The 14,022-nt window shown below is 43.0% G+C and overlaps 1 protein-coding gene across 1 annotated transcript in view; it reads left to right on the top strand.

The window, feature by feature from the left end:
* The window catches only part of Morc1 (MORC family CW-type zinc finger 1), a 158,608-nt gene that overhangs the window by 128,490 nt on the left and 16,096 nt on the right, over positions 1–14,022 (top strand). Inside the window, exon 21 of the mRNA XM_037209983.1 lies at positions 13,212–13,281. Within this exon, the coding sequence (XP_037065878.1) occupies positions 13,212–13,281 (70 nt within the window). The remainder of the gene's footprint in view (positions 1–13,211; positions 13,282–14,022) is intronic.

Raw genomic sequence — 14,022 nt, 5'->3', positions numbered from 1 at the left:
GATCTGTAAGGTTTATTTATTTATTTATTTATTTATTTATTTATTTATTTATTTATTTATTTATTTATTTATTTAAGCTCTGACACAACATTATGAGACAGAGAACTTACAAAGATGCTGTGTATCTTGTGTTCTGTTGCCATCTACTGCTGGCCGTGATGGGCCCTGCGCTGAAGAGTGATTTTCAATGTCTTCCTTTTCTCTGTGTCCCATGTCACATACTCCCAAGGTCTTGGGCTCATTTGCCTCGTCTGCAGTTGCTTCTGGCTGTGTAGACGGTTGTCACTGCCCCAGCATTTTTTTTAGTGTTGATATTAATTTATGCCTGGTCTTTCAGCCCGTGTAGGCTGTTCATTTCCTGAGACCATGCAATCAAAGTGTTCTTGGTTAGACCTTGCACATCATTCAGCACTGTGGAAGTTCCCAGCTGGGACTTAGTAAGCTTAAGGCACTTTCTAGATACTAAAAAAAAAAAAAAAAAAAAAAAAAAAAAAAAAAAAAAAAAAAAAAAAAAAAACTCCAATGAAAATAATGAGGAGTTTTTCAAAAGACATCTTAATCCTCTTCCACATATGCTGGTTAGCCTCCCAGTCAGATTAGTGTGGGACCCTCCGTCCGAACTTTAGCAAACTTCAATCATTATTCTCCACAATTCTGTTAGCCCAGGGATCATCCTCTAACAGGGTAGGGAAACTAGTGTGATCCAAATTTATCATCTCTGTCTCTACACAGCTGAATTGTCCTCATATTCTGTAGTGTGTGTGTGAGTGCGTGTGCGTGTGCGTGTGCGTGTGCGTGCGTGCGTGTGTGTGTGTGTGTGTGTGTGTGTGTGTGTGTGTGTAGGACAAGACATGTGGGTGGTAGGTCTGAGTGTGGGCACATCTGAGTGTCTTACCTGAGTGAGTTCCCTTCTCTGTGTGGCCAGGGTGACATCTGAGGCTTGTTTTCCTCCTATGTCATTTCATCTACTCTTGGTGGCCTGAGGAGGAGTGTTTTCATCCACACCTCCCAGATGAGGAAGAGAAAAGGTCTTCCACAGTCACACTGCTGGAAGTGGTCACACTGACCCCCAGCTGTCCGACCACAGGGCTCACTGTGGCATTGCCTTTTCTCTGTCATCACCGTAACTATGGTAACTGATCAGTTGTCAATGCAGCCTCTCCCACTTAGACTAGCTGAGACATGCCAACCTTCCTCACTTAAACATGAGAATTCCAAGAAATACCCCTGCAGAATATTGGTTGGCATCTAAAAATTGGGGCTAGATGGCTTCCAAAGTTTTATAGATGAATATCTACAGTAGGTAAAAGTTTCTGTACCTCTTGGTCCCTGGAACGTCTGTCTGTTCAGTCCCAAATAAACAGACAGAGGTTTATATTAATTACAAGCTGTTTGGTCTGTGGCTCAGGCTTCTTGCTAGCTAGCTCTTTCATCTTAATTTAATCCATTTCTATTAGTGTATACTTTGTCATGTGACTTCATGGTGCTACCTGTATTTCATTACATCTTGCTCCCCCAACAGTGCTCAGAGTCTTCTCTGATTCTGCCTTCTTATTCTTGTCTCTCTGCTTGCTTGGATTCCCCGCTTGGCTCTATTCTGCCTTGCCAGAGGCCATAGCAGCTTCTTTATTAACCAATGGTAGCAACACATTCACAGTGTACAGAAAGACCATCCCACAGCAATCTACAGGCCAGAGCCTTGAATCAATTTTAAGAGCCCAAACCATTTAAAACTGCTCGCGCACACACACACACACAGATGGAATCTTGCCATTGGCAGCAACATGCATAGAACTGGAGGATATTAAATGATATGGAACAGGCCCCAAAGACAAACTATACGTGTCCTCACTCATTTCTGGAAGCTGAAAAAGTTGACTTCATAGATGTCAGTACAGGTAGGAAGGGTAGAAGGATAGAAAAGGAGTGAGCGATGGCTACCAAAACACATTTCCAAAAGGAGAAATGATCTTAGGTTACATAATGCAAAAGGGAATGATTGTTCACAACAATTACTCATGCTGTAATTTAAAATAATTGCACAAGAGTTCAGAAGTTACCAACCCAGAATATTTGAGGAGCTGGAAATGCTAACTGCCATGATGTGCCATTCCACATTGTATACGTGTATTGAACTTCAGTACTGGGTGGGCCCATAGGGAAGTACAAGTACTTATATGCCAAATAAAGATTTTTAATGACCAACCCATGGGTCTGGAGAGATGACTCAGCACTTGCTGCTCCTGCAGAGGATGAAAATTTAATTCCCAGCACCCACATCCATTGTGAGCTGCCCACAACTCCAGTTCCAGGGAATCTGACACCCTCTTCTGGCCTCCATGGGCACATACACACAGCATACTCATCCACATAAATAAAAATAAATGCTGAAAATTTAATCCAGCTGGGCAGTGGTGGTGCATGCTTTTAATTCCAGTACTTGGGAGGCAGAGCCAGGTAGATCTCTGTGAGTTCAAGGCCAGCCTGGTCTACAGAGCGAGATCCAGGACAGGCACCAAAACTACACAGAGAAACCCTGTCTCAAAAAAAAAAAAAAAAAAAAAAAAAAAAAAAAAAAAATTAATCCAGCATTGACTCCTTGCTCAGATTCATATAAATATCCTTAAGTTTCTCTCTCTCCTTGTCCTCCCCACATCTGACCTGAACAATATACTTGTTTTTGTCTCAGTACTCAGCTCTTCTAGTTAACCTGGACTCGTATTGCTGTCATCCTATAGATAACTGTAAGAGCATTGCTCTCTGGGCAGCCCCTCATCTCCGCTCTAAGGAAAACGGGAGTCTTGTTTTGTTTGTTTTGGAATGTGATTGTGGCCATACACTTACCTTTCCCCATGACCTGGTGTTGTCTTACCTTGGGCCTCAAGAAAATCCATTATTTTCTCACATCTGTGGGTGAATGCTTGATATTCTGACTTGTTTTCTGTCTCAAGCATTTCCAGCATTATGTGTAAAGCTCTAATGGGCCCCGCTTTATCCCAGTTGTGAAAGCAGCAGCAGCTATTTCATCTCATCTCTTATAAGTATGCCAGTTTTTGTCAGCAGAATCAGCGTCTGCGGAAACACTATTGTATTTCCCCTGTTACTGCTCAGAGTCTTACGGCTCTGCCAAGGACTTGGCTAAATTTAAGTAAAAACTCCTGTCCATTGCTGTATGATAAACTGGCAGTCTGACTCCAGACTCCAACCAAAACTTTGGGACTTGGGTTCCATGCCCAAGAACTGGGACTGGACCTGTTTTATCAGTATCCCCATGCCCCACCGCCACACTCAAAAGTGAGGCAGTCTGAGGAGCTATTACGGCATCATGCATGATAGAAGCAATATAAATGGGAAGAGAATAGCAAGCAGCCTGTCAAAGAGTTAAGAGTTCTTTCAAGTCATGTCACAAGATGAAATATACGAAGCAACTACAGACAGTCCTCCCAAGAGGCTCTTTGGTTAACGCCAGTGGCACACCAGGTCATCAGACCCCAACAGATGGCTACAGAAGCAAATGATAAATTTGAAGGAAGCTCAATTTGAAAAACTCCAAATTTGAGGAATGGGGTGAGAATAATTTTCTGAAACTCAAGTACGTAAGACAGAAGTACAGACTTGGACTATGCATACGCATGCCTTAATTCACCTTTCTGGCCTACACATTTCAAATTCCTGAAGAAATTTTCTGATTGTAGTAGGAATCAATGTTTGTTCTTTTCTTGTGTCTGTTTTCATCTGTATTAATCTTCAGTTACTAATCTGAATGTATGAAGTAAATGTAATTTGCTAAAACATGAGCAAATATCTCTATACCATGCTTAGACACAGATAGTTTAGATTTAAAATAATGAGATATCATACGTGCTTTAAAAAATATTGTCCTATGTCAGCAGTCTTCACAGCTAATGTGAATTGTGCTGAGATTATTTCTTTAAGATTGATGAATTGGTAGTGTGTGCGTGTGTGCCTTTGTGTTATATATGTATGCATACATATGCAAGGGTCGGTGGATGTCAGAAAGGCATCAGATACCCTGTAACTGCAGTCATAGCTGGTTGTAAGCTGTAATGTGCCTGCTGTAAAGGTAGTAAATTCCCTTGATGCTAAGTCCTCTCTTCCAGCCCCTCAACAGACCTTTTGATCAGACTGACTTTAACTCTCTTGTCCTCTGTGGATACTTCTCCCTCTGCGGATCAGGTCTTGAGGACAGACCGGCATACAGGTTTATCATCTGTGTTTGAAGTGCGTGTGCTGCCCTCTTTTTTTGATAAGTATTTGATATTCTGACCTGTTTCCTGTCTCAAGCATTTCCAAACTCAGGAGTTCTGTCAACAGAATTCTGTCCCCATCTTCAAAAGCATGATGGCCAGGTCCTTCTGCCAGAAATACTTTAAGAGTCAATGGAGCCTTAGATGTTTGGGGAGACATAACCACCAGTGTACTCAGAACAGAGTTTGATGCAGTTTGGGGCCCAAGAAGGATCTGTGAATAAAGCAACATGTGGATGGAGGCATCTCTGTGTGTCAGAGCCAAGCCAAGCCTCACAGTGACACCTCGTTTGCTCTTTATTTTTAGTCATTCTCTCTGAGGGGCTCCTTTCTGCTCCCTGGAAGCACCAGGGCTGTCTGAACTCCTAGGATCAGTGACAGAGCTCCCATGTAGAAACTGAAGAACACTGGGTGAGTTGGCAAGCTGTCAGTCCAGACTTTGTTTATGGTGGTTAAAATCCAACCCAGAGGACAACCCCAAACAGCTCAACTAAATTTTGAGCACCAGTGTTAGATGATGAAGAACTTAAAAGGTGACTGACCCCAAATCAGATAAAGAAAAAAGAGTAGCAAAGAGCCTGCCTAATGAGTCCCTGACTCTGTTGTATTCACCCTGGTCCTTGTTTTGAATCCTCACAAGTTTTCATAAGAAACTTTGTTGGGATTGCAGTCATATACATGGAATGCTATGATGACAAGATTTTCAAAACATTGAAGTTCAAAAGAAGACCATTTCTTAATCCACCTTTCTGGTTGCCTTCTGTTAGCTGGAAAGGACTAGGGTTGTTTCTAATACTACCAAACCATTCCTTGGGAACCCTTACATGAGATACAGTCCAGAGGTACCCAAAGGCTTTAAGGAAAATTATCTACAGTCAGCCCCTCCTGAATCTTCCATCAGCACACAGCAGACTATGCAGATTGCCACAAGATGAATGGGAAACACACAAAGGAGCATCTCATGGCTGACTTAGACTGCAGCTAAATAGTAGGGACCTGTGAGTGAACTACCAACATGAGTCACATTATCAAGGCGAGTTTACTAAGTAGTGTTATGCCAGAGATCATGAGAGGCAACAAATAAAGTACGTAACTGTAGCCCTAAAGGAACGGGAAAGTTTAAAGACACTCTTACCCATATCCATGAGGAGCATTGTATTATGGGAAGATGACAGGCTGTAGCCTAAGAGAAGATGATGTTTCAAATTCAGACCTACATGCTGCTTGCCAGTGTTGCCAACTCTTGACGTGCTATGGCTTATATTTTTTTGTAAATAAAGTAAGAATAACATCACATACTGGCATGGTTGCTACACAAGTGAATGGGATAATTGGTTGTGCTGAAATGAAAATAATTCTGTGTCAAATGAAAGGTATCTTTTAAAGCCACTTTCTGTAATTTGGGAGGAGCCAGATTCAGTCTTTATTGGGCAATCCAGGAGAAGAAAGCAGAGAAGGCAAAATTCTGCAGGGAGAAGGTGGTATGAGGCTTGGGGAGGGAGGGACCCCAGAAGCTGTAAATCCTGGAGCTGCAAACCAGGGGACAATGTCAGACAGGATGAAGCAGGTGTTAGTGGCACAGCACACTTCCGCTGCAACAGTCGGATACCTATGAAGTAGATGTCTAATGGCAACTTCAAATTGATTTATAGTTTTGCTAAGTGGAAATATTTTCTTTATTTCTTAATACAATTCTCAATATTTTTTGGTAGACTTAGATTCCCCCCCACCCCAGGGAGAAATCAACCAAACTGTGAGTTCTGCTTTGAAGTATCGTGGCAAGAATTGAAAGTAAATGAGTGATAATGAATAATAATAACAACAACAAATCAAGGCTGCTGCATGGTCCAGTGTTTTCCAAGTCATAGTTGCTTGGCTACGAATGACAGTAGCCGTAGTATATCTTCATAGTAGCTGTTGAGAAGAAGGAAGAATGACTGAATGCTAGAGAAGTAGAAAAGGCATTTTGAAAGAGAAAAACCTATGTTTGTCTTTTAAAATTGATACTAATTTTAAGAAAGCAAAGTGAGGGGGCATTGCCGGTAGACTCTCCATATTGGCAGAGCTGTCAAAGCAGGACTTTCTGTGATGCTTCTAGGGAATTCCTGGCTGAACCTTAGGTTATAACAGAAATGTTTTCTACAAGAAAAGTTGAAAATTGTGATCACGCCATTATAGCATCAGACATCACATTGATAAAGGCACCTGAGGGAAGTAAGAGACTGTTAGAACTTTATACTTGAAATGGTAAGGAGGCAGATCTTGCAGGAAATTTTCATTGTGTTTTTGTTAATCATGGAGATTTTGTTTCAAAAACTTTATCTGACAGTGATAATGACTGAATTGGAAATAGAAGGTGTTAAAGAAACAAAACAAATAAAAATACAAGTAGGATTCCACTGCCTGGAATACAAGGAAGATGACATAAAAATGTGTGGAAGAAAAATTGCACATTGTGGTAAAGAATATGAAAGACTAAATAATAAAATCAGTGTTGAGACAAATGTGTTCCATAAATGAGTGTAGCAGGGTCCTTGCTGTTGTTCCCTTTGGGGGCGGGGGTCAAGTAGGCGCAGAGTCAAACCACACAGACTCCGGGAGAATGTCAGAAACAACAAGATCAGTTTATGTAGGAAGAGGCAAGCCTTATAAACCCTCCACACCACCCTGGGGTGAGGTCTGATGAATATGCATCTGCTGGTATGACATGGCTGCCCCTCATTGGTCCAGGTCATCTCCAGATCATGTTTCAGCTGCTGTTGCTAAAATCATCAGGCAGACCCAGGCTGGCTCTCAGAAAGTATCTTTTTTACTGGTTTGAGCTGTCTGGCCCTGAAGCCAGTTAGGGATCCCACATATGAGAAAGGAACAGATCACCAGAGGAATCTACTTGGTGGCCATTGATAACACTGAGGATTTGAGGTATCAGCAAGATATTTGTATTGAAATGTGGGGTCAGTTGTGTAGGTGAGAAGGCACAGTAAAGAAACTGCCAACATGACTGCTCCCTGATAAGGTTATAGTTTTTACTGTAGATGTGAGAGAGAACAGCCAGAGGCATCTGAAAGAGTCTAGAGCAGAGACAGAAGTCAGCTGGTCATGGCCAGGGCTAGGGAAGCAGGAGAGAATAATGGAGATAGTGCTGAGAGAGCGAGAAGGGGTAAGTGCCAGGATTGTAGAAGACAGTGGGTTAAAAGGGGGTGAGTCCCTGTGGGGAGAGAAGGGCCAGGAGGCTAGCCTATGGACTCTGAAATTTATAACAAGTACTTGTGAGTAGGAACTAAGGAAGCCTGAGATGGCATGGGTTTTGATGTGCAGGTATATGTCAATGGTGAGCCATAGTCCCTTCTTCCAGAGGTAAGGGAAATGACTTCTTTTGGCAAATGGGAACCAGTTTTATAAGTTCCCAAGGAATGCTGGCTTTTATCTAACCACCAGAAATCTTACAGTCTAGCTTGAGCTCGTTTCTGGATATGTGGAGTGCCTTTTGGGGTTTGGGGAGTTAGAGTTTCCCTTGGACCTGACAAGTTGGAAATATCTAGAGCAGATGTGAAAGGTGAGCGGTGGTGATGCTGCTGATTAAGCCACTGTTTATGTAAGACACGGTAGCTTACCCCTCTGCAATTTGAATTGGTCCATTGAGAGACTGAGGGTAGAGTAGAATCATGTGCCCAGGGAGAGTTGAGGCATAGACTCTACAGGAATGAAAAGAGAACAGAATCCAAGAGAATGCTCATGTTCCTTTAACTCTGTAAGGGACACCACCATGCAGCGACAGGTGGAAGATGCATGGGCTCTTCCTCAGTGTTTAGACCCTGCATGCACCACACAGCCAGCCCTGTTGAGTCAGGCTTTGTGTTGTAGTTGCCATTTTGCTGCCTCCACAGTGACCACTGTGGCCAACATCATCTCTTCTAGAGCAGCTGTGGAAGCCTCATTAACAGTCTCACTCTTCCTCTGGCATCCACAGTCTAAAGTGTGTCCCATTTGAAGTGTAAGTCACGTTAAGCTATTCTCAAAGCTCCTTATTCTTAGACAAAATTCAGTGTCCTTGCTGTGGCCCCAGAGCCCTAGATGACCCACACTAGCATCTTTAGAGTTCTCAACGCCTTTACTCAGTCCCTTCCGTGACTTCTAACACTCCAATAAATACTAATTAAACAAAAATATAAGAATGGAACATAATGTCATCTAACATAAGTTCTGTGAAAGAAAAAAAACATAAAAAGAAAAATAGTTTAAACCCCAGCTGTCCCTTGTGGATTCTAATTCCTGGACTTCCTTTCACACATGGGCCCTCCCACCACAATCACACAGCACACATGGCTTTTCAGTGTTTTGTGTGTTGTTTGCTATTGACCTAGATATCAGGGACCCAGCAGAGAAGACAGTTTTGTGACAATGCTCATTCCTTGTCCTTGTGAAGGTGAAATTCTGGGATGTAAGGGAGGGCACAATAAAGAAACTGTTGAACTACTGACTACTCTGTGGGTGGAAAAGTCTATTCCAAACTGCCAAGGCTTTCTTGGGGCCGCGGGGAGGCAGGACCAGGAAAATCATAAAGAGAATAGAGTGAGTGTCTGGGGAGGAGAGAAGCCTGTGAAGTGAAACAGCCTGAGAATTTAGGGTAGAACAGGAGATAAGAAGGGCCAGAACGCTAGTGTGGACTTTGGCATGCACAACAGATCCATGTGAATAGGGAATCTGTAGGCAAAGGAAATTAAGGGAGTGGAAACCTTTTTTTTTGGAAACAGAAATCTCATTTCACAGGTTCCTGAGTAATTCTGTGGCAGAGCTTTTGCCAGCCATCCTTCTATAGCCCAGCTTGAGCTGAGTTAGGACTGCCATTCTGGGGTTATGCACTGCTTTGGGGGAATTGGGGTTCCCTTTGGACCTGACATGTGGGGGCAGGGATCTGACGGTACATAAGATGGATAAGGGAATATGTCGCACAGTAGGTGTTGTTATGTGCTCAGGAGAAAATGGGGCAAGGCAAAGGGATAGGCACATCTTTGTTGCCTGTGTCAATGTGAGTTGTAATTTTAGGTAGGATGCTCAAGGATGGCGGCCGTGAGTGGGTTCTAGAAAAAAAAAAAAAAAAAGGATGGGTGCAGGAGGAACAAACAAGTCCCCAGACACAGCAAGCCAAAGGCCCTTGAGAGCAGAGGGTGGTGGGGAGGTGACCACAAAAGGGAAGTGGAGGGAAGGGGCAGAGAACATGGATCAGCTGGGTCAGATCATGCAGGGTCCTACATTCTTATTTCTCACCTCTTACTTTTCTTCATAGAATGTGTCACCTGATACTGAGTGTTTGTCTCTTTATTTATTAAGGATCTTTCCCATACAGTAGAGAATAGGCTACAAAAGGCAGGACTTTGGACTTCACACCACATCAGGGCATGATCCACATTACGAACACAACTCCAATGGAAAAATGAATATGTGATGGGGAGGAGCCTATAACAACAACAACAACAACAAAAGTTAACTGTGAAGAGGAAAAATGGCCTGTTGAATTTGGCAGAAGGGCATTTACTTGTCCTTTTTGAAGTCCTTGACAATTCTGTGTACCCAGTGGGGGCAAAGGCGTAAAGGAAGAGAAAGAAAGAAACCAGACAAAGCGATGCCATCCAGTTCCCGAGTTTCCTAGCAACAGGCACTGCACCGCCTGTGATATCCCCCATTCCACTCTGACTGAGTCCCGACTTGTTGTCTTTTTACCTAGAGACTTTACAAAGCGAGCAGTTGATATTGTCACCGGCCTGCCTGGCAGGAATAAATACATTCTGGAGAGACTCATGCTTCCCTCTAGACCATCAGAAAGAATGGACTCCTGAAAATTTGAATTTCCCTAGAAATCTCTTGCTGAAAAAGAAAGGAGCTAAAGTCCGGGTGAATCCCCTGGGGGAACTGGTCTCCTTGAGAAAGATTTAAAAATGTGTCAGATGCCCTTGAAGGAGAGATTGGGAGCTGAGACAGTGCTAGGCAGGGACTTGCTAGACTGTTTAGTTATACATATTTCCGGCTTTCTGTTTTAAAGCCTACCCTTATGTCAGGACCCCAGAGATGGACTTGGCGTGTGACGAGATCTCTTTGTTTCCTCTTTATAATGTGGCCACATTGAATAAATCCACTTTTTCTACTTTCTACTTTTTAACTATTAATTTGGCTTTTCATTCTTTTAGATTTTTTTCCTCCCCTCCCCCCACCTCTGCCAAGGAAAGTGCTGGGAAGGCATGCTCCACCACTCTTAGCCTGATTTGACTCTTCTAGGTGGTGTATTGAGGAGGCAGAGTGGCCAATCCTATAACAAATTGGCCCCAATGGAGAGGAAAGATGGCCGTTCTCAGCAGCTGCTGGAGTCTTTTTACTCTGGGGACATTTTCCTATCCTTCCACTCAGTCCACGTCTACTGCTTTTCCCCTCTACTTGTCGAAGCAGAACCAAACACAAATGTTCAGACTTTCTTTTGGAGTTTCAACTAAGTCTAGCCTAGGTAAATTTCTCCTTTATCAGTATGCTGCAGACTTTCCTTGTCTGTTTGCTTTTGGGTTCTTTTAAGCAGTTTCAGGTTCTTTTCAACTACTTGGGGTGACTGCCATTTGATGACCGGCTTTATCATTTGGAGTTCAGTTGTGTAGGGGCTATTATTGTCCAATAGAGAAACACAAATCTCGGTTGCATTGGGATCTGTGCCTGAAATGTTAACACCAAAGATTCATAAAGATCACTGACTCAAATCGTCATGGCCAAATTAATTAAAGCAAGCTTTTTTATTCATGTACACAAGCTGCCTCCACTTAAGGTGGGTTTTGAGAGGTTAGCAGTGGATGTAGGAAAATAAGCCAGGCATGGCGGCATATGCCTGTAGTTCTAGTACTCAGGGTCTTTGAGTTCAAGGCCAGCCTGAACCATATTGAGCAAGTTCCACAGAAAAAGCTGTGTCTCAAGAAACCAAAATAAATAAACAAGCAAATAAATAAAATGGATGTGTGTGGGCATAAGGCTTTCTAATGGAGACAGCCCTAACAATGCCCTGCTCCTAGGAGAATGAATAACAGATTTAAAAAAAATCATTTTATGAGTCTGTGTTGAGAGCATTAAGAGGAAGTGTTCTCTGCTGGGAATAGTGACAGTTCTGTTCAGATTGGATGCTTCTCTTCGACAAGGTCTTGTCAATCAATACACATGAACAGGGCCATCGCACATTAGAATGAACCACTGGTCACTAAAGGCGTGCAGAATTCTCCATGCTTGTCTTACAGTCACTGTTAACTGCTGTGGAACATGTTCTGTGCTACTTGTAACCTGCTCAAGAGCCATCTAGTCCAAACGTAGAGACACTCAATATCATGTAGCTTTTCTTTATCCTTCAGAGAAAAACCATTACCTTTCTCTGATGTCAGGAATATAGAAAGGCATACATCTGAAAGTCACTTTCAAGATTTTCACAAAATGAACTTCAAAAATGTGCATTTTCTTTTTCTTTCTTCCCCTGTGGGGAATTCAGATAGTTATACAGTATAAGTATAGATGTACTTTAAGTGAACCACAGTAGCTGAAAAGCAACTGTTTGCCCCTCCCTGAGAGGCTCTTCTTTCTGTTGGAATGAGATAGGAAAGGGCAGTGATGGGCAGCTGCAGGTACTAGTTGCTAGGCTACAGGTATGCCCATCTAACCTGCTTCCAGACAGTGATGTTTCCAAAGTGTTGTGCACTAATCCACCTTTGTTTCCAGGAAGAGAGGAGAAGGCAGCCTGACAGCCTGTCCTTGCCATGTGTGGTTAGCAGGTGTGTGTGGGTGAGGTACACAAAGGAAGCTCTCACTGTGAAGAACTTTCAGGAAACAATCTCTCCCCGTGCCTCACACCAAGTGTCACGGTGTGCATCCGAACAGGAGGCAGAGAGGGACTTTGCTTTATTTCTCCTTCCTCGTTTTTCTAAAAGTCATTAATTTTTTTTTAAGATTTATTTATTACATATACAGTGTTCTGCCTGCATGTATCCCTGCAGGCCAGATGAGGGCACCAGATGTCATTACAGATGGTTGTGAGCCACCATGTGGTTGCTGGGAATTGAACTCAGGACCTCTGGAAGAGCAACCAGTGCTCTTAAACCCTGAGCCATCTCTCCAGCCCCAAGTCATTAATTTTTTTAACTGCATAATTTTTTACTTTGATAAGATTTACAACATACCTATGGGCATCATTCTGAGTTTTTTTTTTCCCTTCAAGGCCATACTCATATCCATCTCTCCCTTCCCCATACCCTTCATCTCATCTATGGAATTGTCTTCTGGAAGTGAAATGGAAATTTGATTCACAGAGCCCTGTAAAAGCGATCCTGGAGAATTCCCAGTGTGGTGATGGGCATGGTTTGCAAATTTAAGGACTGTTTCCAGCCTCCTCCCACCTCACATGTGTCCTGCATGGAGATCTGCCTGCCTCTGCCTCTGCCTCTGTCGTACTAGAACTAAAGGTGGGCCCCACCCACCAAGCAGCCTCCCCTAGTTCTTCTTGCAATGATGTTGAGCTCCTACTCCGTCTCAGTTGTGTGTGATGAGGTCACACACACCTTGGCCCAACTACACGGGCTTCCCATTTATTCCCGGTGAATCAAAACGCATGACTCGTTTGCTGGAGACGTTGTTACAGCCCATGCACAAGATCCATTTTGGAGATAAACAGGACTTTTAGAAAACACCCTATAGAAATAACAGGAGTGAGTGTACCGTTGCAAAGGCAATAGTCATTCTGGAAGGGCACACCAGCGTAGCTGTCTCCAGTAACCATTCACTACCTCAGAAGCTCTCGCGTAGTTTGGTGCTGGTATTCTCATGGTCCCCCTCTCCTGACATGGGCCCTGCCTTTCAAGTCTTTGCTGGACTCTGTCCTATGTCCTATTGTGTTTGCACAGTTTTAAATGAAGAACTTTTTTTTTTCAGGTTTGGGATGAAACAAGCACCGAGGTCTCATTGAAACAAGAACGAATGGAAGTGCCTCTCCCAAAGACAGGTAAGAGGAAGCAGATGGCTGGAGGGGTGATGCTGTTATTGGTATGATCATCTTTGACGGCCTGGACAGAGACCAGAAGGTTTTTAGCAGTTTGGACTTCAAAATAAACTTCTTGTTCTAGAAAAAGAGGAAAGGATGGAAAGAGAATTTGCTTTTGACAGAGCAGAGAGACACCTCCTGGCTGGGAACAGTGTGTCCTGTACTGCCACACTGTCTTCAACTTCCACAGGCCACACTGAGCCAGGGCACACTGATTGTCTTTGGAATTTTGCCAAAGAGATTGACATAAGGTCTATCATTTTCAAAATCTGTTTTAAAATTATAATGGCTTCCCCAGTTTCAGTCTTCTCTTCTCCTTCCTGCATTCAAGATTTCTCCGAGACCCCTCCCAAAACTATCTCAATAAATCTATTCATTGTTTATTTCGTATGCATGGGATGTCATTGGTGCGTTTAAGGTAAGGTTCGAACTCACTTACAGCAGAAAGTTGTCATGTTCAAGCCAGCAGTAGTCTCCATGGATAGTTTTCCTGGGGAAAACTTCATATTTCTTGGTAGCCATTCATCATTACAGTGCTTTTTTGGTTGTTATTATATAAGGCTGTTTTTCTGCACCCTCTATTTTAATAGTCCATCATTGGATCTAAACTACACACACACACAGACACACACACACACACACACACACACACACACACACACACACTACTTTCATTGCCATAGTCATTGTTCTGATTTTTGT

The sequence above is a fragment of the Peromyscus leucopus genome, chromosome 12 (assembly GCF_004664715.2).
Source record: "Peromyscus leucopus breed LL Stock chromosome 12, UCI_PerLeu_2.1, whole genome shotgun sequence".
NCBI lineage: Eukaryota > Metazoa > Chordata > Mammalia > Rodentia > Cricetidae > Peromyscus > Peromyscus leucopus.
Note: the sequence above shows the minus strand (reverse complement) of the source record. Positions and strands in the feature narration are given on the sequence as shown.